Source organism: Barbus barbus, assembly GCF_936440315.1.
Source record: "Barbus barbus genome assembly, chromosome: 3".
Classification (NCBI taxonomy): Eukaryota; Metazoa; Chordata; class Actinopteri; order Cypriniformes; family Cyprinidae; genus Barbus; species Barbus barbus.
This window is the reverse complement of record NC_136731.1, coordinates 32,856,664-32,879,239: the sequence shown is the minus strand read 5'-3', so window position 1 is coordinate 32,879,239 and position 22,576 is coordinate 32,856,664. Positions and strand designations below refer to the sequence as shown.

The 22,576-nt window shown below is 36.1% G+C and overlaps 1 protein-coding gene across 2 annotated transcripts; it reads left to right on the top strand.

The window, feature by feature from the left end:
* Positions 1-1,045: 1,045 nt before the first annotated feature.
* Positions 1,046-21,684, top strand: LOC306851436 (transient receptor potential cation channel subfamily M member 4-like). Of its 2 annotated transcripts, XR_013782499.1 has the most exons (29): positions 1,046-1,228; positions 4,803-4,864; positions 5,580-5,745; positions 7,311-7,491; positions 8,505-8,674; positions 9,312-9,489; positions 10,292-10,356; positions 10,746-10,994; positions 11,080-11,182; positions 11,265-11,383; positions 11,482-11,787; positions 14,294-14,395; positions 14,513-14,641; positions 15,011-15,140; positions 15,784-15,929; positions 16,016-16,128; positions 16,222-16,317; positions 16,406-16,452; positions 16,530-16,762; positions 16,840-16,955; positions 17,034-17,166; positions 17,246-17,420; positions 17,693-17,858; positions 18,839-19,020; positions 19,323-19,455; positions 19,751-19,823; positions 20,165-20,261; positions 20,655-21,135; positions 21,187-21,684. XR_013782499.1 is itself a non-coding variant. In XM_079387660.1 (28 exons), exons 1-28 carry the CDS (start codon positions 1,157-1,159, stop codon positions 20,699-20,701), a joined length of 3,789 nt encoding a protein of 1,262 aa, XP_079243786.1. In that variant the 5' UTR covers positions 1,046-1,156; the 3' UTR covers positions 20,702-21,678. The 2 variants fall into 2 exon arrangements, 1 of the variants encoding a protein (XP_079243786.1); XM_079387660.1 differs by having other exon boundaries at positions 20,655-21,678.
* Positions 21,685-22,576: the final 892 nt, after the last annotated feature.

Below are 22,576 nucleotides of genomic sequence, written 5' to 3'. Positions count from 1 at the left end.
GTTACTGTTCCAACTGTTGCCTTCTGGTCCGTGCTACAGACTATTGACCACCAGTACAGCCAGGCACAAAAACAGCTTTTTCCCACTTTTTCTTCAGCCTGAACAATTAAAACTTCCATAACTAGCCTATACATTATCCATCATAACTGACATATTTATATTTATTCATATCATTCAAATTTTGCACGTTTGTAAACTGCACACTTGTAAATAACATATCTGTACATTAATTTAAACAATTACAATGTTTTTTTTTCTACACTTCTAAGTCTGTATATAGTGCATTCATTAATGTTCTGTTTTTCTTATTTGTGTTATATTCCATCTCTACTGTGTTATTCCTATGTATGTCTGCACTATCATGTATGCTTGCACTATGTCCGTACTTTCTTCTGCACTGGAAGCTCCTGTCATCAAGTCATATTCCTTATGTGTGTAATAAAGCTCTTTCTGCCTTGTTTTTTTAAAGTCTTTATTGGGTCTTTATTTCTTTACTTTTAATTTCTTTCTAAAATGTATTCTTCTTTCTAGAGACAGAGAGAGTACCCTACCCTATATACAGTATATTTGGGAAAATTAATAAATATTTGAATCTTACAGGTGAGAGCTTAAGACCCATTCAATTATTTACTTCCTGGAGCTCAAACTAACTTCAGTCAAACCAGCATAACTGGCCACGCCGAAATGGCATCTTAAGGTCAATAGTACTTCAAAAAGACAAGCCTGTAGGGACTTGAAAAGGTGGAAACCTTTTCTGATAACCAGAAGTATCCGGTTTTTCAAATTCTACGTAACTAAATAATATTGCGGGAGTATACACATGTCGTCGGTCACAAATCACAGTTTATCTGCAAATGTGGTAAACTGTCTTTTACCATATTCTTCTTCTACTGCTCTTATCAAGGCCGCATATTTGTTTTCCTCGCCGCCCACCATTGTTTGTATGGTTTAATACAGCAGCGCAGAGCATCGCGAGCTCGTGCTGGAATGCGTCCAGAGCAGCGCGCGTGAGAGTTGTAATGTGGGCGGGGCTTTTAAACTCGCTGCTTCAGAAAAAGTTGCATGAAATAACTCGGGAATCCGGTTGATGGCAAGAGCGCAATTGCGCCCTATGGATCTCACCTAAAGAAAAAGTGATCCCTAATAAGCCGGACAGATGATCAAAATGAAGAAAATCGAGAAAGAGAATGAAGGAGTTGGAGGAGAAAGAAAGTCCGAAAACGACCAGGTGTGTTTGATACGTTATTTAAAGCAAATAATGCTATAAAATCACCTAAGTATTTATCAGTACATGTAGTAGGATGGCCGTTTTTTTATTGTTCATGCTTTGTCCAGTTCATATCTACTAATATTTATTTTGCCACTGCATTAAAATCTAAGAAACGTTTAAAACTACACGAACAAAGTTAGTTAGGGGAAACTCGTAAAACTGCCAAATGACTGATATTAGTCCTAGACGCGGCAAGTCACGGTTTTGTGAGTGCATGCTTATGCACCTGTAAGAAGTTGTATGACAAAAGTTTCCCAAGCTATTCCATGTTTCCATCCACCTGTACTTTGATATTGAACCGCTGCGTTACTTCTTTATCCAGTGGATTGAGAACAATAGAGCCTATAAGTCCTGCTGCCACGCCTAATAAATTTCAATAAGTCTCCACCTTAATATGTAAAATGTATTAGGATATGTGTCTTAATATGCAACAATTGCTTCAATTGTTTCAATTGCTTTTCCAAACAGGTTTGGATTGTCTCTGATGTTGCCAAGGAAAGTCATATTAAATGATTAACCAAACTTTAAAGCACCCTATTAAAGTTATAAGCTTGTTTAACAGGTTTTTGCACTTGCTCAGTGTACAGGATGAAGATGGGAAACCTATTTATACATATACGTGTATACAAACACACATTTGTCTGTCCTATAAGATTACGTTTAAGATATGCGAAAGCTTTCTTCTTGTATTATTCATTTCACTATATTGCTATTTTATATTTTAATTCTCACAATGCAAAAACAATAATTTTGATTATTAAAACAGATGCTGAGCTGAGATAATAATCAAACCTTTAGGTGCATTTAAAACAAAATAAAAAGAGAAAGACTTTTTATCTTCTTAGGTTGCTAAAATTAAATGAACACGGTCAACTTGTTTTCAACTACAAACAGCGTGTTTGTTTATCCAACATTTTTTGTGGATGATATTTCTGCACAACACAAAATATACTAGATCTGTTATTTGACAATGTTTTCACTTTTAACATGCTGTCTGGCTGGCATGGGATTAAGAACATGGCGGATATCGGTATACTTAAGCAAGGAACAGTGTTAAATAAGGCCGCTGATGGTAACTTATTGGCTAATGACTTGAATTTGTTTTTTACACGTTTTGAGAAGCATGACACAAGTGCTGTTCTTGATGATTTTAAGCAAAAATTAAGTCCTTTCAACACTTTGAATCTGCATCCTTTTAATGTAATGAAACAGCTGAAAGCTACACCTGTTAATAAAGCGCCTGGTCCAGATGGTATCTGTGGGAGAACACTTAAATACTGTGCGGAGCAGCTCAGTGTTGTGTTTCACTCTCTGTTTCAGGCATCCCTGGATCAGGCTGTAGTTCCTTGCTTATGGAAAACGTCTAATATAATACCTATTCCTAAGCGAGAAAAGTCACATTCTTTGAATGATTTTAGGCCCATTGCATTAACTTCTTTAGCCATGAAAGCCTTAGAGAGGGAAGTTAAGTCACAACTTATTACAGTTACGGGTCATAAGTTAGATTCTTTGCAGTTTGCATATCGCACTAAAAGAGGTGTGGATGATGCAAAGCTCTTCCTCCTAAATACCATACATCAACATTTAGAGAATAGAGGCACATTTGCTAGAATGTTGTTTGTTGATTTCTCCTCTGCGTTCAATACAATGAATCCTATCATTTTAGCAAAGAAACTTGTTTGTGAATTTGATGTGAGTCACGGTTTGGTTTTATGGATTTTAGATTTTTTGACATGTAGGCAGCAAAGAGTCATGTTGAATGGAGTGCTGTCAGATACGCTTGTTACGTCAATTGGATCTCCTCAGGGATGTGTACTCTCTTCAATCTTTTTTATACTTTATACAAATGAATGTCGCAGCACTAAGGATAAATGTCATGTAGTTAAATATGCGGATGACACAGTTTTTCTATCCTTGTTAACTAGTGCAGAATGTGATGACAGTAATGATCACAATGAGTTCTTTGAGTGGTGTAAAAAAGTAGAATTACAACTGAATATTACTAAAACGAAAGAGATGGTAATTGATTTTAGGAAAAATGCTTTAAAGGTGAAACCTGTGTACTTTTATGGAGAAGAAGTTGAAAGGGTACAGGAGTATAAGTATCTTGGAACTATCTTTGATACTACTCTAAAGTTCCAGCAGAATACAGAGGCTATTATTAAGAAGGTGAATCAAAGAATGTATGTTCTTAGGAAATGTAATTCTTTCTGTGTACAAAAAAACATACTGAGAACTTTTTATGCTACTTTTATTGAGAGTATCTTGAGCTTTTCTTTTTTTATGCTGGTATTCATCACTCTCTCTTAGGAACAAGAATCGTTTGCAGACCTTAGTTAGGACTTGCTCAAATTATTGGTGTACCTCTGCGGAGTCTAGCAGAATTCTACGAGCAACAAATGTTAAGGAAAACTCGTAGTATCACGGGAGATGACTCTCATCCCTTGAAGGTTTACTTTTCAAGTACTGCCCTCTGGAAGAAGATTTAGCAGCATTAAATGTTTATCTAATAGATATAAATTTACCTTTGTTCCAGAGGCTATTCGTTTTTGTAATTCAAAGTCTTAAGGTGTTTTTTGTTTTTATTTGTATTATTATTATTATTTTTTTTTTTTTCAAGAATAATTGAATTATGAAGCATGTCGGTTTTTTTTTTTTTTTTTTTTTTTCTATTTATTTATTTTTTTGTATCTTCTATGTGATGTCTTGTGTTTGCTGTGTGATGCTGCTGCCCTACTTGAATTGCCCCTTGTGGGATTAATAAAGTTGTTAACTTAAGTTATAAAGCATTTTGTGTGAAACACAAAATGAAATGTCATACATTTATAAAATATTACATAGAAATATACACATTATAGGAGAATGAAATGGGGAAAAAACAACAAATCAAGATGAAGATGGATGATAGCATGTTAAAAGTGAAAACATTGTCAAATAACAGATCTAGTATATTTTGTGTTGTGCAGAAATATCATCCACAAAAAATGTTGGATAAACAAACACGCTGTTTGTAGTTGAAAACAAGTTGACCGTGTTCATTTAATTTTAGCAACCTAAGAAGATAAAAAGTCTTTCTCTTTTTATTTTGTTTTAAATGCACCTAAAGGTTTGATTATTATCTCAGCTCAGCATCTGTTTTAATAATCAAAATGTTTTGAGACTTTTTTTCTCCATTGATTATGTAGTTTCTAATACGCAGTGTCTTCACCCAGACTAAAGGTTTTATTATTATTATTATAAAATTATAGTTAAAACAGTTATGGGCAAAGTAAAATGATTTTGATTGCTATAATTATCATGTTTTGTTGTTCAGCGTGTGAGACAATCTTTGGTTTTGAAATAGTTAGGCAGTAAGTAGGCAGAAGTCACAAATAAGCTGTTAGTTTCTGTGATTTAGATTTCCTTGGAAATTCTTTTGCCATTCAAGTGTAATGTCATAGTTTGTTCTTCTCAGTCACTGACTGTGAAAGAAAACAAACCGGACCTGCATGTAAAAATGTCTCTGACTCATGCTTTAATGTCTGTGTTGTAGAGTTGGATCCCAAAGACGATTAAAAAGAGAGTGTGCACCACCTTTGTGGAGGACTCATCCAGGTACAACAGCCATTTTCTATTTTCTCTTGCATTCAGGTTTACTAGTGTATGCGGAAACTATTCAGTCCTTTCATACTCTCTTATATAAAATGCACATTGATCTTCCGGTAATATGATCTGAGCCGTTAAGTAGCTGATTTGGTAATGTAGGGTGGGTCAACAAACATGCCGTTTTTTCTTGAATGAAGGTGAACTCCTAGCCATTTATCAACACAGTACATTTTCCCTGTCCATTTCCCATTTACAAGCTATTGTTATGTAATAATTCACAATAGGGTTTGGGCAGGTACTGTTTTCATTTCATTTATTAATTTTAGTGATGATGTGTACATTGTGATATACTGTTTAATTTCAGCTATTAATGTCTTAATTTGATGAATTAATTGTAACATGAATGACATGCACACACACAAAGGAGATTGATTTCTTTTTTCTCTTTAAGTCTCCTCCTCTGAAATGATGGCTTGTATAGTAAATATATGAGAATTCTGAACCTGCTGAAACCTGTTTTAACAGCGCTCTCTCTCTCTCTCTCTCTCTCTCTCTCTCTCTCTCTCTCTCTCTCTCTCTCTCTCTCTCTCTCTCTCTCTCTCTCTCTCTCTCTCTCTCTCTCTCTCTCTCTCTCTCTCTCTCTCTCTCTCTCTCTCTCTCTCTCTCTCTCTCTCTCTCTCTCTCTCTCTCTCTCTCTCTCTCTCTCTCTCTGTGTGTGTGGCAGTAATGGGGCTTTGTGCCAGTGTGGTGGGCCACGGGACATTCATGCATCCATAACGGCAGGTGATCATGTGATCAGCCAGTGGGACAGTGTACAACACACCTCTGAATACCCCACCGATGCCTTTGGACAGCTGGAGTTTGCTGGAGCCGGACGCAGAAACAGTCCAGTGGGTGTCACTTTCTTTTACACCTGCTCAAGCACGCACATTCATTACTGTCATTTATGAACTCCATCTGACAATACAACTATGATAAATTGGTAATACTTTACAGTGAGGATCTATTCTTTGAAGAAATTACTAAATAACCCAAAAAAGTCAAAAAATGCAAATGCGGTGATAAAAACCACAGCTTTACTGAGGAACATTTGGTCAAATACCATGACCTTCTTCAGTGCCTAGTTACATAATTACAAAATTATATATAGTGAAGGAAAATATGTGTAGTTTGTTGTCGTTTTTCATTCTCATGTGTAGGCCTTTTATGCAAATTTTGCCGATTCAAGTTCTAGTCATAAACATTAACATTAAATGCATTTGATGTCAGTGACTAAAGATACACATTAGCAAATTGTAAGCAAAATTGAATGAACCAAAAAAAAAAACATTGTCTATTGTCAAAAGTATAGCCATGTATTAGGTAGAGCTCACACAGAAGTCATTTTCTGTTGGTTAATGCAGTGAATTCACATGACCAACTGAATCCATTGCAAAATCTGTTTGTGGAAATCTTTTGTCTTCACTAGAAATTCACGATCACCTGGATTCTATTTTAAATGATTGGATCTTGCCTGTGAAAATTTGCTTAACAGCGGTAAATGAGATCTAAACAATGAACAACAGTTTTACTGTGTTTATGATGTATGTACACAGTTTCTACATAGCAAGAAGTCTATTAATAAAGAAACGGAAACTTAAATTAAAATGTTTTTCATTGTTAGTTTGTGGTGTCTAAACCATTAACTATTGTTTACTAATTGTAAAGTGTTACCAATTAATTTTCTCGAGAAAGCAATTTTTTGAGCAAATTCAATAAATAGTAGTGCCACCCTTACCATGGTATTTCAGTGCAAAAACCTCTTATTAAATGTATTGAAATTGTATTTACTTTCGGTTCTAGACCTTAGTCTATATTAAACTTTACCATATGAAAATGAGGATTTGAGGAAATGCGCCACAGTTAACTGAAGTTTTAGGAAAAATATCAAATGAAATTACAAAAAAGGTTTTGGAAAGATGTTTCCTCAGCTGAATAATTGACCTGTTGTTAAACCGCATTACAATCCATTGAACTCACTGTGTTTCTGTTCCTCACAGCCTCGTTTTCACTCCTGTCAAAAATTAAATATGGCACTACCCTGACTAAGGTCTATTGTCGATTCCTTTAAAAGTATGCCTGGCTTCTGGGCAATTACAGAACTACTATGAAACATATAATCCATGTAAACCACATTAAAGCCAATTAAATTGAGACAGTAACAAAAGAAAACCTCTCTGAGATTTTGTGTCTTGCCTCAGGCAGATCCATTGCTCGGTCTTTCTCTTCTCACTTAAATCTCTTCCTACATTCAGCAGTTTTTGAGTGACAGCATAAATATCCTGCATGTTTGTGCATGTGAGGAACATGTCTGAATGCCTGGTGATCTTAGTTTAGGATGAATAATATCACATACAAATGTTCAGGACCGTTTTTCTGCTGTGCATTCATATGTCATTCATCTTATGTCCCCAAGTTTCTACGCCTGGCACATGATACACCTCCGGACAATGTGTACTCGCTGATGACATCACAATGGGGCCTGCCGATACCCAATCTGGTGGTGTCTGTGGTTGGGGGAGAGGGGAAAGAGAAGGTGAAACCCTGGGTGCGAGAAGTGATCAGGCAGGGTCTTGTCCGGGCTGCACAGAGGACAGGTAACCTCTCCTGCTTGTGTATATTTAGCTCAGTTATGAGTGCTTGAAACCTTTATACTCCCTTATCTAACCAATCACATGTGGACTGTTAACCCTGCCTTCACCCTCCACCCTTCCACCAGGGTTAATATTGTGCACTAAAACTACAATAAAAACTGTTATTTATTTATTTTTTCTCATTTTATATTACCTTCATCTAAAAAATAAAAATGAAAAATATATATAAGTAATAAATGAAATAAAATAATGAATCAAAAATAAAAAAGCAGTTATTGCATGGCAGAATAAACGTGTGATTAACTTTTACTTTGTTTTTCTGACTTCCATCAGCATGCCCACATATGCCTTTACATACACACGCAACAAACTCCCAGGTCATATCAGATTGTAAAACTGGAAACCTTTTTTTTTTACAGTGAAGACTTTAAGTAGGGGATAAAGTAGCAGACTTAGTTCACTGAGCTCTTCCATAAGCTTGACTGAACTGTGTGTGTGTCTGAAAACATCCACAGATGATAAGTCATGAGATATCATTATGTTGATAACAAAAATGAAACGCTAATGAAACTACAGTGACCATAAAATGTTATCATATATCACTGCATATAGACATCCAGAGACCAAGTATGTTTTATGAATATTTAACTCTGATGTGGTTCTGAGTTAATGTTTTGGGCCACCTCTGGCTCACAGAGTAGATCAGGTAGGACAGGTAGCTTTACTGAAATGTGTTCTGGAAAATAAGTGTTAATAACTGTTTTCAAGCACCCAGTAATTAGTGACTAGTCTTAAGGTTAGTGATAGACCAGCCAAACTAGTATTACTCAGCAGTGGCATTCCTCCTGTGTACGCCATGTATATGGTAAGAATGCAAATTGATTTACTCTAGAAGTGTTGCGTTATGGTAAAAACCTTTATTAGTGATGGTGTTTGTGACTTTTATGTATTTCCATGCAATTTAATTAAGTTGCTGAGTAATTTAGGTAACAGTACTTTTCATTTTCTTTTCCCAGGAGCTTGGATCATGACGTCAGGTCTGAGGGAGGGTATTGGCCGTTGTGTAGGCGAGGCAGTAAGGGATCATTGTGCAACAGCTCCATCTCTTTCCCAGGCCAAAGTTATAGCTGTTGGTGTTGTACCCTGGGGATTGATTTACCAACGTCAGCAACTCGTAAACCCACAGGTACTACCATATGAGTCCATTCTGCTTCAGTATCAACAGATCAACAGTTCACATGAAAGCCACACTTAAAATGTATGAATGTCAAAAAAATTATGTTTATGCAAATAACACAGACAGTCCCTTAGCTGATTTGACTGATATTTCTACAGATCTTTACAGTTCACAATTAAATTAACAAGAATATTATTCATTATTATTAATTTGTATCATATCATTATTATTGTCATCATTATTTTTTAAATATTTATTATAAAACAATAATTGTTTTTTGAATTTTGGTCATTGGACACAAATAATCATTGTATTAGTCATAAAACATGCATGTGATTAACTTCACCTGTGGTTCACATCTGTGTGAACTTCAGGCTAACTAACTTTGGGAAAAATTAATTTAATGTAAATGCAAAGTTAGGTGAAGTCTAGCATAGTATGTTTGCAGAGGCCATTTATTTTTATATATTGTGAAATATCACATGAAACCAAAACATTTTAAGTGTAGTTCAATGCCCAGATACGTTTTACAGAGTGTACAGTAGCATTTCACTAAATGTCATATAGGCCTGAATAGTGTTTTGAACTGCTGTAGGACTTTGTCTAGCTGCTCTGTAAAAACATATGATTGGTTACTCTTTACAAGGGTAGTTTCCCAGCGCGGTACTATGTGCACAAAATGCCCCATGAATGCAGCTGCCTGGACAACAACCACCAGGCCTTCCTCTTGTTGGATGATGGAAGTATTGGACACCGAGGCAGTGAAACAATGTTCAGAGCCAACCTGGAGGACTTCATCTCCCATCAGCGCACTGGCATCTGGGGTGAGAGAAAGACAGTTGAACTGAATTTTTTATTTTTTTTTAAATCTTCTTGAGCACAAAACACAACAGCAAATTCGCAAATCTTTTATCTAGCACCTTCATCAGGGACCGCGACGGGAAGCACAAGCACGTCCCTGAGGAACTATGCACTTCCTTTTATTAAATAAAATAAATAACAGAAGTAAACACAAAATGAGAGGAAGGAAGATGGAAGTTAAACACTGGTGTGCTGCTATATGAAAAACAGAAATGTTTTGGTATTTAGTAAATTAAATGGCTTATTTAATTTAGTAAAATAAATAATTATTTAATTTAGTAGTAGTATTAATGTCTATTGTCCCTATTGTTTAAGTTTTTGCAGCATTACATAAAAGCAACAATCACAAAGACACCAAAATATTTTATATATATATATATATATATATATGGGTAGTTGACAAATAAAAATTGGACTGTGTCTTATGGTGTGACCAGAAAAATGTAGAAAAATAACTTAACATACAAATAACATGAGTTGAAAATAGGATGAGCGAGGTCTATCTTCAATGTTACAGTTTTTTTCCCCTTTGCTGTCACACCATAGGACACATCGATATGTCAACTGATATATATATATATATGTATGTATATGTGTGTGTGTGTGTATATGTGCCATCTGGTGGAAAAGCATGAAAATGCAGTTCTGAGACAAATGGAAACTAAACTTTAGTGTCTTTAGGTTCTTTGTTTTTACTCAGTTTGTTTTGAGTAATGCTATACTTCTCTTGCATTAACAAATCTGTCTTCCTTCTGTACTTAACAGGTAGTGGAAGCATTGAGATTCCTGTTTTGTGTGTGCTGATCGCAGGAGATGCTGCAATGCTAGAGGTCATTACACAAGATGATTTTAATTATTTTAATATAATATTAATATAATATATATGTCTTTTAAAAGAATATAATTAGTTTTTTTTATGTACCTATTCAATGTAGTCTGAGTCATCTCCAAAAGCATGAACAAAACAATGCAAATTAAAAGATTACGTTGTTTTGCTCATACTTTTCTTAATGCCTATAGCCTGTATCCCAGCTGTCCATGTGCTAGTTGCATTTAGCACTGTTTTTGGAATGAGGCCCACCAGTGATTTATTATACACCTTTTACAGTTACAGTTATAAATGCTCATAAAAAGTGTCCAGGGAAATTTAAATGTATAGTTTAAAATGGAAAATCCATTTTAAGCATATTTGAAATTAATGATATATTTCTTATTGCAGAGAGTGGATTTATCTCTGAAAAACACTACTCCATGGTTGGTGCTGGCAGGCTCGGGTCCAGCAGCAGACCTGATAGCGGCAATAATGAAGGATCTCAACATACCTCTGAGTCCACCAGTGAGTCCCACTTTGCCGACCGCTACCGAGGAAAGTAGAAAAAGTGCCAGTGTTGAGCTGAGGGACCAAGTGAGAGAGAAAATTAAGAAACATTTCCCTTCTGAGACTGAACTGGAGAAGCTTGTGGATCAGGTGAGCGTACAGCAAGAGATTGGATAGAGTACATGCAAGGAAGGTATTTCTTTTCCTTTTAGTTACTTTTCTCTTTTTCACACAGGCACTTAGCATCTATCACAACCGAGATCTGATCACTGTGTTTCATGGAGACCAGGAAGGGCAAGACGACTTTGACAGAATCATCCTTAGAGCTCTCGTAAGAGGTGAGATCAAATCACCTGCTTTGAGAATTCAACACGTTTAAAGTATATACTCATGGGTTTATGTGTGCATGTGTGTGCTCAGCTGCTAAACGGGATGCTAATGATGCTAGCGAGTACACTGAAGAGCTGAAGCTGGCAGTGGCCTGGGACAGAGTGGATATCGCCAAGAGTGAACTCTTTAATGGTGGCATCCAGTGGAGGGTAGGATTAATAGCTAAATGAATGAAACCAAATCCAGAACAAAACTGTAAAAGTATGTTTTAACATTACAGCTTCTATTGATTTAATCTTTCTCTTAGTATGAAGACCTGGAGGAATCAATGACTGATGCGCTGGTGAACGACAAGCCCCATTTTGTGCGTCTGTTCGTGGAAAACGGATTGAACATTTTGGACTACTTGACGTATCATCGTTTAGAGAGTCTTTACAGCTCACTGTCGGACTGCAATCTGGTGTACTCATTCCTCCAGAGGAGGCTGCAGGAGCGAGTGGGCTTAGTTGGCTCTCAGACCCGCTTAGCTTTACCTGATGAGAATTACTCTTTCAAGAGCCACGCCACCACCCTCACCACCCCGTCTGCTGCTCGAGACCTCACCCTGTATGAGGTAAAAGGACAGATGAAACCAATGTTATGCATATATTTAGTTTCATAATTTCTTTGTTACATTCTTTTTATATATATATATATATATATATATATATATACACGACCCGACTTTATATTAAGTGGCCTTAACTACTATGTACTTACATTTAAATGAATAATTTGGTACAATTCACTTATTGTGTAATAAGTATATATAATATAAAGTGATTTTATAGAAAATGGGACCAAACATGACGGTTCAGTACATACCTTGGTTTCAGTTCAACAGGGAAAAAACTAAACATAAATTAGCTTTTTTTTTTTTTTTTTTTTAAATTAAACAGTTGTTTACTGAACAAATTGCTCTTTATTAAAATAAATTCAATTGTAATGAACAATTCTTAGGGGAAAAAAAATAATTACCTCAGCTTCTGCTCTAAACTATAGTGAGCCCTTTTACATTACTATAAGATTAACAACAGAGCCCAAACTTGAATTCAATTATTTCTTTTTAAATATAATAATCAACACTCAGCTTAAAAACATTGTATGCAAACATGTAAATTGCATATAATACAGTTTTTAAATTAACTTCAGAAGCGTGTGGATCCATTTGCAGATATCTTTAATAATCAAAGTCAGGGTCAAACAGGCAGTGTTCAAAACAACAGTGGCAGGAATATCAGAGGCAGAGCAGAAACATAAATGATACCGGGCTTGAATCAGGGCAGGCAGCAAAGCAGTCAAAGTTCCAGAAAGCAAGATCACAAGGGCAGGCGGCAGAGAATCAACAGTAGTCAAACAATCCAAAGTCATACACAGAAGGGTCACAGAATCACAAGGTAAACGCTTAGAAATGTCAGCCGGTGCAAAACAAGACTTCGCAATGAGAGTGAGAGTGAATGCTGTTTAAGTAGTGTGGATAATGGGGAACACCTGTGCAGGTGATTAGTCTCTGAACGGGGTGTATGGGAAATGGAATCCGGGAAAGTCAATACTCAGGAGAGGGTGCCCTCCGGTGGCCATCGGAGAGAGCCACAGAGGTATGATTCATGACAGTTTCATAACAGATTTATTTAAACATAGGCCTACATTAAAAAAATAAGACATCACTAACAGGTAAAGTCAAATTTAATATATAGTCTATAGAGTATATAGTCTAATATTTTGTAAAATGCTCCTCTCTAGACTTTATTTTTCTAGCAAATAACGAGCTGTGGACATTGATGACTTGCCTGAGGTAAATGAAATTGCTGCATGACATTTTGTTTACAAGCTTGTTTTATTGATCTATTTCTGCAGCTGAAACACTGATCGAGAGATTACATGAGGCGTGAGATATTCATTCATGTTTATTTCATGTTAAAATTAGTAGTAAAGAGGAAGGGATGATCCCTCTTAATTACTGTTTTTAACAAACATTTTGGAGAAGGTTGTGTTTAATCAGCTTTTTTCTTTCCTACAGGAAAAATGGTAATTTAGATAAATATCAGTTTGGTTTCAGACCGCAGCACAGTACAGAATCTGCATTGCTTAAAGTATTAAATGACTCATTGTGGACTGTTGATTCCAGCAGTTGTGCTGTTTTCATTTTGCTGGATCTCAGCTCAGTATTTGACAACCTTGATCATGGCATTCTTTTAAATATTTTGCAGCAAATTGGGATTCAAGGTTGTGTTTAAATTGGTTTGTCTCCTGTTTAAAGGATCAAACCTTTTCGGTAGAGACTGGCAATTACTCATCTTCTGCACCAGTTTTGGATGGGGTTCCACAGGGCTCAATTTTGGGCTCTGTTTTATTTTCTTTATACATGCTTCCTTTTGTAAGCTATTTTTAAGAATCACAATGTCTCATACCACTGCTGAGCAGATGATACTCAGTGTTATGTTCCCTTGCATCCAAAGCATGTCTCCAGTTTGCAGTGTTTGTTTGATTGTCTGAGAGATGTTAAACAGTCTCTATTGTCACGCCTTCAACTTGGTTCAAAATTGATTGTTAACTGGAACAAGGACGAGGGAACATATTTCACCAGTGTTGATCTCTCTCCACTGGCTCCCAGTTAAATATTGCATCCATTTGTTTGTTTATGAGGTTTTGCATGGACTGGCTCCTTCATATATTTCTGATCTCTGATCTGAAATTTTCAGTTTGATTTTCAGTTTTATTAGATTGTTCAAGCATGTTGCCAAATAACTTGTACCTTCACCATACTTTGTCTATACCAAAAATGTATGAAGATACGTTTTAGTGGGCTTTCACAATTCCACACTTTTCAAACACTTTCTTTTGCTTGGGAAAATAAGAAAATATACAATTACAATTAAATTTCAATTGATTTAGTCGAGTTAAATGTGCGTCAAATACACTGAGTTAGTTATTATTGTGCGGTTTCACACTTTCCACAGCTTTTCTTACACATGAAATCAACAACCATGCACTCCATTTAAAAAAAACAAAAAAAAAGATCTGGAATAATAATGATGTCTTCACTAAGATAACATCATTATGATGTTTTCATCTCTCAGGTTTCACGGGTGTTATCAGAAATCATGGAAGATGTCTGTCAGCCATTTTACTATGCTCCTCTTGGTGTAGAACAGGGATGGGCCTCAAGGAAAGCAATGAAGGTACCAGCCTGGTTTTTCAGAGGTATTGGGATTGGTGAAATGATTTGACTTGCGGTACTAATGTTAATACATTATCGATAACAATGTTGTGAAAAAGCTTCTGTCTCATCCTTTCAGCATGTGAATAAGTTGCTGATAACTGAGAGTGTGTACCGGAAACAGCCCTGTATGTCTCCCTGGATATCTCTGTTCATTTGGGCTGTTCTTCAGAATCGCAGAGAAATGTCTATCTACTTCTGGGAAATGGTATTGTTTTTTTTCAAAGTCATAGTTGAAACACATATCATGTTCTCTGTAGATTCTTTCTAATCTCTTATGATGTTTGATCAAATATATAAATTTTTAAATAAGTAGATTAAAGTTGCATATTACAGTAATCCTGTACTCTATACTGACACCTAGTGGTGAAGATTTAGTATCACACTAAAGTATTGAGCTGTTTATGCCCTTGTAGAAATGTCATAGTAAAATGTAGAAATAACAGGAGAGATGCATGCAGAATACCACAGATGTATTATGGAGTCATCAATCATAATAATTATCATAATCAGTGTATAAAAGTTTTAATAATTTTGCTTTGTTTTGCTCCTTTCCCCTTCTCTCTTTCAATGGTAGGCAGGAGAGTCGGTGCTAAGTGCTCTTGCGGGGTGTAAGATATTAAGAGAGCTCTCCAAGTTGGAGACAGAGACTGAGACCAAGCTCTGCATGAAAGAACTTGCTCAAACCTTCGAGAATCTGGCACATGGTGGGTGTGAATCAAGTTAAAGAGATGGCAGATGGGAATGATTTTCAGTTTTTCAGTGGGACCCAAAAGTATGAGACAGCTAGTGAAAATGCTTGCATTTTATATTTATTTCATAGATTAAGAATAAGAATTTATTATATTATTAAGAATTTAATTTAAGAATAAATTATATTATATTTTATAAATGTGTGTGTGTGTGTGTGTCTATATACAGTATATATATATATATATATATATATATATATATATATATATATATATATAAAATATTTAATGCAGTTTAGCATTCTGTGCAAGTCTGTGCTAGACAGATGTGTTTGACTGTCACACTCGCATTTTTCACATGCCACACCATTCTAAAAACTTTTTTTTTTAAATCATATTCTGAGTCTTCCAGTTTAATGGTCCCTAATACTGGAGGATTTATAATACATCAATATTTAGTTTGTCAAGGTTCTCAGATATCAGATTTTAAATGTGATCTCAGATGACTGTTTAGTTAAGGTCAGTTTAAGGTTAGTTTAAGGTCAGTAAGATCTTTTTGTTATTTTGCAAGAAATTAATACTTTTATTAAGCAAGGATGCATTAAATTAAATGCTTGGATTACATGCATTATGTATTTTCTCTCGACTTTCTTCATAGATGTGTTCGGTGAGTGTTACCAGAGCAACGAGAGCCGCTCTTTCAAGCTTCTCATCAGACAGTCATCTTTATGGGGTAGCGCCACCTGTCTTCAGATGGCCATCGCGGCTGACGCCCGCCTCTTCTTCAGCCATGATGGAGTGCAGGTAAGCAATGGTCATGTTTACCTGTTGCAGTGTCAATATTTCTTAGTTACATTGGTGTCAAGGTTTTTCATCCCATCCACGGCTAGACTTTACTGTCAGAGATTTGGTGGGGAGACATGGACAGCAATACAGAAGTGTGGAAACTGGTCCTCTCGTTTTTCCTGCCTCCCTTCATCTACACCAACCTCATCAGTTTCAAGTCAGTACCCAAGACAGTATTCAAGTCAGTACGGGCCAAGATTAGTTTTCTTTCTGGTAGTCGTCAAAGTTTTAATGCCCTTCAATCTCTTAGGGAGGAGGAGAAGGATGAAAAGCCAGAGGAATTTCATCAGGGTAAAGAAGTAGACAGCATCGATGGAGCCGAGTCATTGGCTGATGTTATAACCACGTAATTCATGGTTTCTCAGCACCATAAACATTTTTACTAAGTTAAAGATGACACATAAAATAAAGAGAGTCATGCATGTTCTTCACAGGGAAGACGACAAGGACGATTGGAACCCTTTAAGAGGAAAACCAGAAGGTGTGTCTAAATGGCATGATCACAAATCCTGTTAAACTTTGACTTGATCTTTATTTTTTATATTTTTTATATTACAGAATCAAAGGCTATCATTCTAAAACGGCCTTTTTTATTGCACCGATGGCGGCAGTTCTGGTTTGCACCGGTCACTTCGTTTCTAGGCAACGTGTTGATGTACTTCCTCTTCCTTTTCCTGTTTGCTTACATCCTATTGGTTGACTTCAAGCCCCCACCTCCAGACGGACCCGCCCCCTCAGAGCTTGTGTTGTATTTCTGGGTTTTTACTCTGGTCTGTGAGGAGATTCGACAGGTATGAACAATCTCCATTGTGTTTACACATATTTCAATGCACTTGTTCAATCTGCTGAATTTTGATCTCCCTCTCAGACATTTTTTGTAGGATCTACCACTGTAATTAAAAGGATTAAGTTTTACATCCAAGACATCTGGAACAAGTGTGACATCACGGCCCTCACGCTCTTCATTCTTGGGCTTCTCTGCAGGTGAATCTAGTGAAATTTGTCCTGTGTATGTTCGTGCATGTGATTGTATTGGTTAGTACATGTGCGTTTTTGTTACAGGATGTTTCCGAGGACGTATAATTTTGGTCGTGCGGTAATGTGTGTTGACTATGTGGTCTTCACGCTCAGACTCATTCATATATTTGCGGTGCACAAGCAACTTGGTCCCAAAATAATCATAGTTGGAAAAATGGTGAGAAGGAGTCTTTCATTTTCAGTGTGCCCTAAAAAGTGCATATAATCCTGCTAAAGAATGATCATATACTCCACAGGTGAAAGATGTGTTTTTCTTCCTCTTCTTCCTGGGGGTGTGGCTAATGGCATATGGAGTAGCCAATCAGGCGCTGCTGTACCCCTATGACTCTCGTCCTGGTTGGGTAATTCGGCGGGTGTTCTACAGGCCATACATGCATATATATGGGCAGATACCACTGGATGAAATTGATGGTGTGTGTGTCTTTGTGTCTCTGTTGTGTGTTATTTTTGCTTTACGCTTCAATCACAGTATACTTTTCAAAACTTTGGGGTCTGTCTAATTAAAATTCTGTTTTCTATCAAAAGTATATTTTTTTGTAACAATGTAAAAAGCCTTTACTTTCACTTTTGATCACTTTAATGCATCCTTGCTGAATAAGAGTAGTACTTACTGATCCCAAACTTTTGTACTTTCAGCTGATTTTATTGATTGTGTTGTAATAAATTTTGTTCTTTGACTCTAGCTGACAAGCGACATGAGAGAGAGTGTACAGACAATGTCACGCTCATCCATCAGGGGGCGGAGCCATGCCCACAGTCTGATGCTAACTGGCTGGTTCTTATTCTGCTGTCAGTCTACTTGTTGGTCACCAATATTCTGTTGGTGAACTTGCTCATTGCAATGTTCAGGTAAAAACCTACACCATCAACACACATCACATTCCTGTTTGTATTTAAAGCAATGATTTTATATGGACTTTAAAATGACTATATTACATGTCTGTATATAAGTGCAAGATATTAAATTGCTGGGTTTCTCCAAAAGTTAGTTCCATGGGCACTTGAGCACAAGAAGGTGGAGTAATTATTACTTTATAAATATTTTGGCTTAATTAAATAACATTCAAGTTACAATTTGAATCTATGTAATAACGTAATAACACAGGAATAAATTGCATTTTCAAATTTGTATAGAAAACTGTTATTTTAAATGTAAAAAATATTTATAATATTATTAAATATTATATTACTGGTATATTACTGTTTTTACCCAATATTACTGTTTTAACTATTTTTGGTAAATTACATTGTTGTCAACCTTTGGTTGATTGGTGAGCATAAGACTTATTTCAAAAACAGTAAAAAAAATTGTACCAACCCCCAAATTTTGAACAGTACTGTATTTTTATTGGATATATATAAGCTGAAATTGGATTTTCAATTATTCATGCTCATTTCCCCTGCTTTTACATTTACATAACTTTTGCCATCATCTAATTCTCACATAAAGTTAATCTGTAAAGATATGAATAAAGTAACAAAACAGATAAGGTATCTTTAGAGAATCTTAAAATGCATATCCATTATTCATATTGTACATTATTATGCCTAGTGTTGCATGCAATACAGTTAATTTTATTTATAGTGCCTTTTTTATTTTAGACAAAATGGTATAATAGTATTTAGTATAATAGGAAAATAGTTTTATGAAAATAATAATCAGCTTTGGTATCAGACAGAATTGTATTGCTGGTGTATCCCTAGCAATGAAACTCTAGTGGCAGATGGGGTTCTTTTGCTGCTACAATACTCTATCAACTATATCAACAGCATGACCTCTCTAACCGTATTGCTTGGTATGATTGTGTGTTCATATTATTTGTCCACAGTTACACATTCAATAAAGTCCAGGAGCACAGTGACGTACACTGGAAGTTCCAGCGCTACAACCTGATCGTGGAGTACCACTCGCGCCCCTGCCTCTCCCCGCCCTTCATCATCATCTCCCACCTCCATATCTTCTTCAAAAGAGTCATTCAGGGATTGCCCTCCAATAAGAGCCAACACTTTAGTACGTTCTGATATATGATGCTACATTATACACAGTCTCATTTGCTCATTTTGTCTTTAAAGGGATAGTTCACCCATGAAAATTCTGTCATTTACTTTCCCTCATGTTGTTCCAAACCTGTACGACTTACTTTCTTCTAAGAATAGATGAAATGCCTCCTTGTTTTTTGTTTGGTTACCAACTACCTTCAGAAAAGAAAGTCATACAGGTCTGGTCAGACGTTAAGGTGAGTAAATAATGACAGGGTTTTCCTTTTTTAGAGGAATTATCCCTTTAACCCAGAGGTGTGTCTTTTTCCATAGTGTTGAAACTAAAAAGCAAAGAGGCCAGTTTGCTAAACACATGGGAGTCGACGCTGAAGGAGAACCTGCTTTCCACACAAGGAAAGAAACAACGAGAGAGCGACACGGAGCGGCTCAAACGCACCTCCACAAAGTCAGTCAACCCTGTTACTGTTCTTTCATACTCTTTTAGATCAACAATTACCAACTTATTTCACATACTTCACATGTGAGTTCAAAAAAGATGAGTGAGTGGAGAACATATCCATCACTGACAAGTAGATCTGTATGTAATACACACCCGGGGGCATTTAGTAACCTCGCAGTGGCGGCTCTCGTTTCGCATTTATGTGCGTGTGAAGGGGGGAGAGACTGTCAGCTCCTGCTGAATCAGGCACTGGCGTCTTGAATGACAGAATGTGTGTATTTGTGTCCATATGTGTGTGTAGGGTGGACAGCGTCCTGAAGCAGATGTCGGAGATTTGCGATCACGATCGCAGGTTGAGAAAACTGGAGTCGGAGGTTCGTGACGACTATGCACACCTGTCTACCTGTGGTTATCAAACATTGACACCTGTTTTTAAATCCCAGCAGCGCCCCACAGAGTGCACGCATGCATCTGTGGGTGCAAGACTATGGCTCTTGCCTTATTTTAGCTGCAGCTGTTGTGTTTGCTTGCTCAGCGCAGACCAAGGCCCATCCGTCACTCTCCCTATCACTGTACGAGCCTTTAGAGTGTAGATCCACTTTGAGAATGTGCCAAGCTGTCAGCCGATCGATGTAATTAATGAACCTGTGCTTTAAAGGGGACCTCAGTTTTTTGACCAATACTCTGTGTATTTTTCTGCTTGCTTGTTACTCAGGTGGAGTACTGCTCTACTGCCCTCTCCTGGATAGTGGAGGCACTGTCTCAGAGTGATCTTGTAAAGCAGACACGTCCACCTCCTCTGCCTTCCAAAGGTGTGGTGTTCACTCTTCTCTGCCTTTCCCCCTCTTTGCAGCGTCAAAGTGTAGCTTATATTTCTCAGGTTCCGTCTTAGTAACAGTGTTGGTTTGGCTGTAACATTTTAATGATACTTATTTACATATAAATATACAGTTAAAGTACTTTCTTACAAATGGAGACATAACATCATTACAGAATCTCTCTCTCTCTCTCTCTCTCTCTCTCTCTGTCTATATATATATATATATATATATATATATATCAAGGGTGCAAAACTCTGGAGGGCCACTAGATAGATAGATAGATAGAAAATGTATGTATAAATCTTAGTGTTTTCAATTTTTAAATTACTTTTAAACACTTTCAATATTATGTTAACTATCATGTCTCTTCTGGCTTTGTTTCAGGTATTGCTTCTAAACGGTCCACATTTTCCAGATCAAAATTATGCTGATTAATGCAGATACGTAAACGTGTGCATTTTACAAACTTATTTTTTTTCTGATTCTTTGTGCCATTTCAGCTTGACATGTTATATGTCAAGATGACATTGTTTTTTATCAGATGACATTGTTTTTTATCAGATTTCTTACATTGTATCAGAAAGAATGATATGATTTGTTCTAAAGTTTTGAAATATCATATTTTGATTTAATTATTTGAGTTGACAAACAGCACCTAGGGGCATGGAGAAAACTCTCCTTTGATAGAGAAGATAATGAAAATAATACAAATAATGTATTTATCATCAAATACTGGTATTATTTTGTATAAATATACATGAAGACTTCAGATGCAAAACCCTTTTTTTAAATGAGCATTTTTTTTTATCAGGCTCCTATGTTTAGGTTTAGTAATTTCACTTTAATGGCAAATAAAAGGTTATTAGTCAGTTATTGAATGCTTTATTTTCAAAAATGTTTAATGATATATTCATAGGAGCCTGATTAAAAAACCTAATTTGAAAGAAAAATCTCAGATGGACTTTTGTATCTGAAGTCTTAGAGACTTAAACTTTGAGCATAATGCTCTTGGGAACAAGTATAGTCCAAGTTTCAAATAGAGCTATAGAGCTAGCAAATCTGCAATTGCATCTTATGTTTTTTTTTCTTGTTTGTTTTTAGTTTTTCTAATTAGATAAATATCTTATAAATCATTGGTCATGTGTCCTACTGATATTTATGCTTTGTCTTGTAATACAAATGAATTAATAAGTGAATTTCAGTGCAGATCAATGCAATCATCCACAATTACACTGTGATTGTGTACACTGTGATAGCTTTCTTATTGTGTCTGTTACTAACTATTGGAAATCAGTATATTTTCTGTGATCGTAATTTATCACGTTCATTACAAACCTGTATTTTTATGTTTTTTTTTTAACTGTTTTAAAATTGCTTTAGTGTACAAATTAAACTTAAATTAGCTTTTACCTTCTCTTCTTTGCTTTCTATTCTCAGTCTTCACCAGTGGCCATCTGTAATGACCTTGTCCCCTTTTGAGTAGCATTTGATTCCTAGGTTGGCATGGTCTTAGTCTCCTACAAGCCTTACATGGCAAGAGCTGCGGTCGATGAGGATCAGGTTGTCATCTTCAGTAACTGTGGAGTGAGAGTAGGGGGGCACTTGACTCTTCTAAGGATCTCTGCTTAAATCTAACTGGAGCTAAATCAGCACATCATCTTAGTTTAGCCACTCGCTCGGTGTGAACATGGAAGCGCTGCTGTTTTCAGAACAGAATCTGTGTGCAAGCAGTTACTTGCATGAACATGTATGTGGAATTTTAACAATTAGCATATCAACTAATTTAATTTGCTATGTCGCCCATTACGACACTCTTACAAATGAAGGTCCTTTATTGGCATCTATGGTTTCTTGAAGAACCTTTAAAATATATATATACATGGAATCTTTCCCTTCAACAAATGGTTCTTTATAGTGAAAAGGGGTTCTTTTAGATTTTTTAAATGGAAAAAAAAAAAAAATTGTGACCCTTATTTTTAACAGTGTTGTGTATCATATTTAGCAGATTTAACCTTTAAAGCTTGAAAAGGTTATGTGTCATCATGTGCTTAGACATAGACATCAATCATGGGGCATAAAATCTCATAATATTTTTAAATGTACTCCTAAAGAAGTGATATATTTACAAATAACTATCATATACGCAAAATAAAATTGCCCCAAGCAATAGCATATCTAACTGAAGATGCTTTTTTGAAATATGCAGACAGAACAGAAAAGTGACCAGGTGGAGCGCAGGCTGAGAGTTTTGATTTATGAGTGAGGAGGACGTGATTTTAACAACTTCTGGTCTGAGTGCTATCATG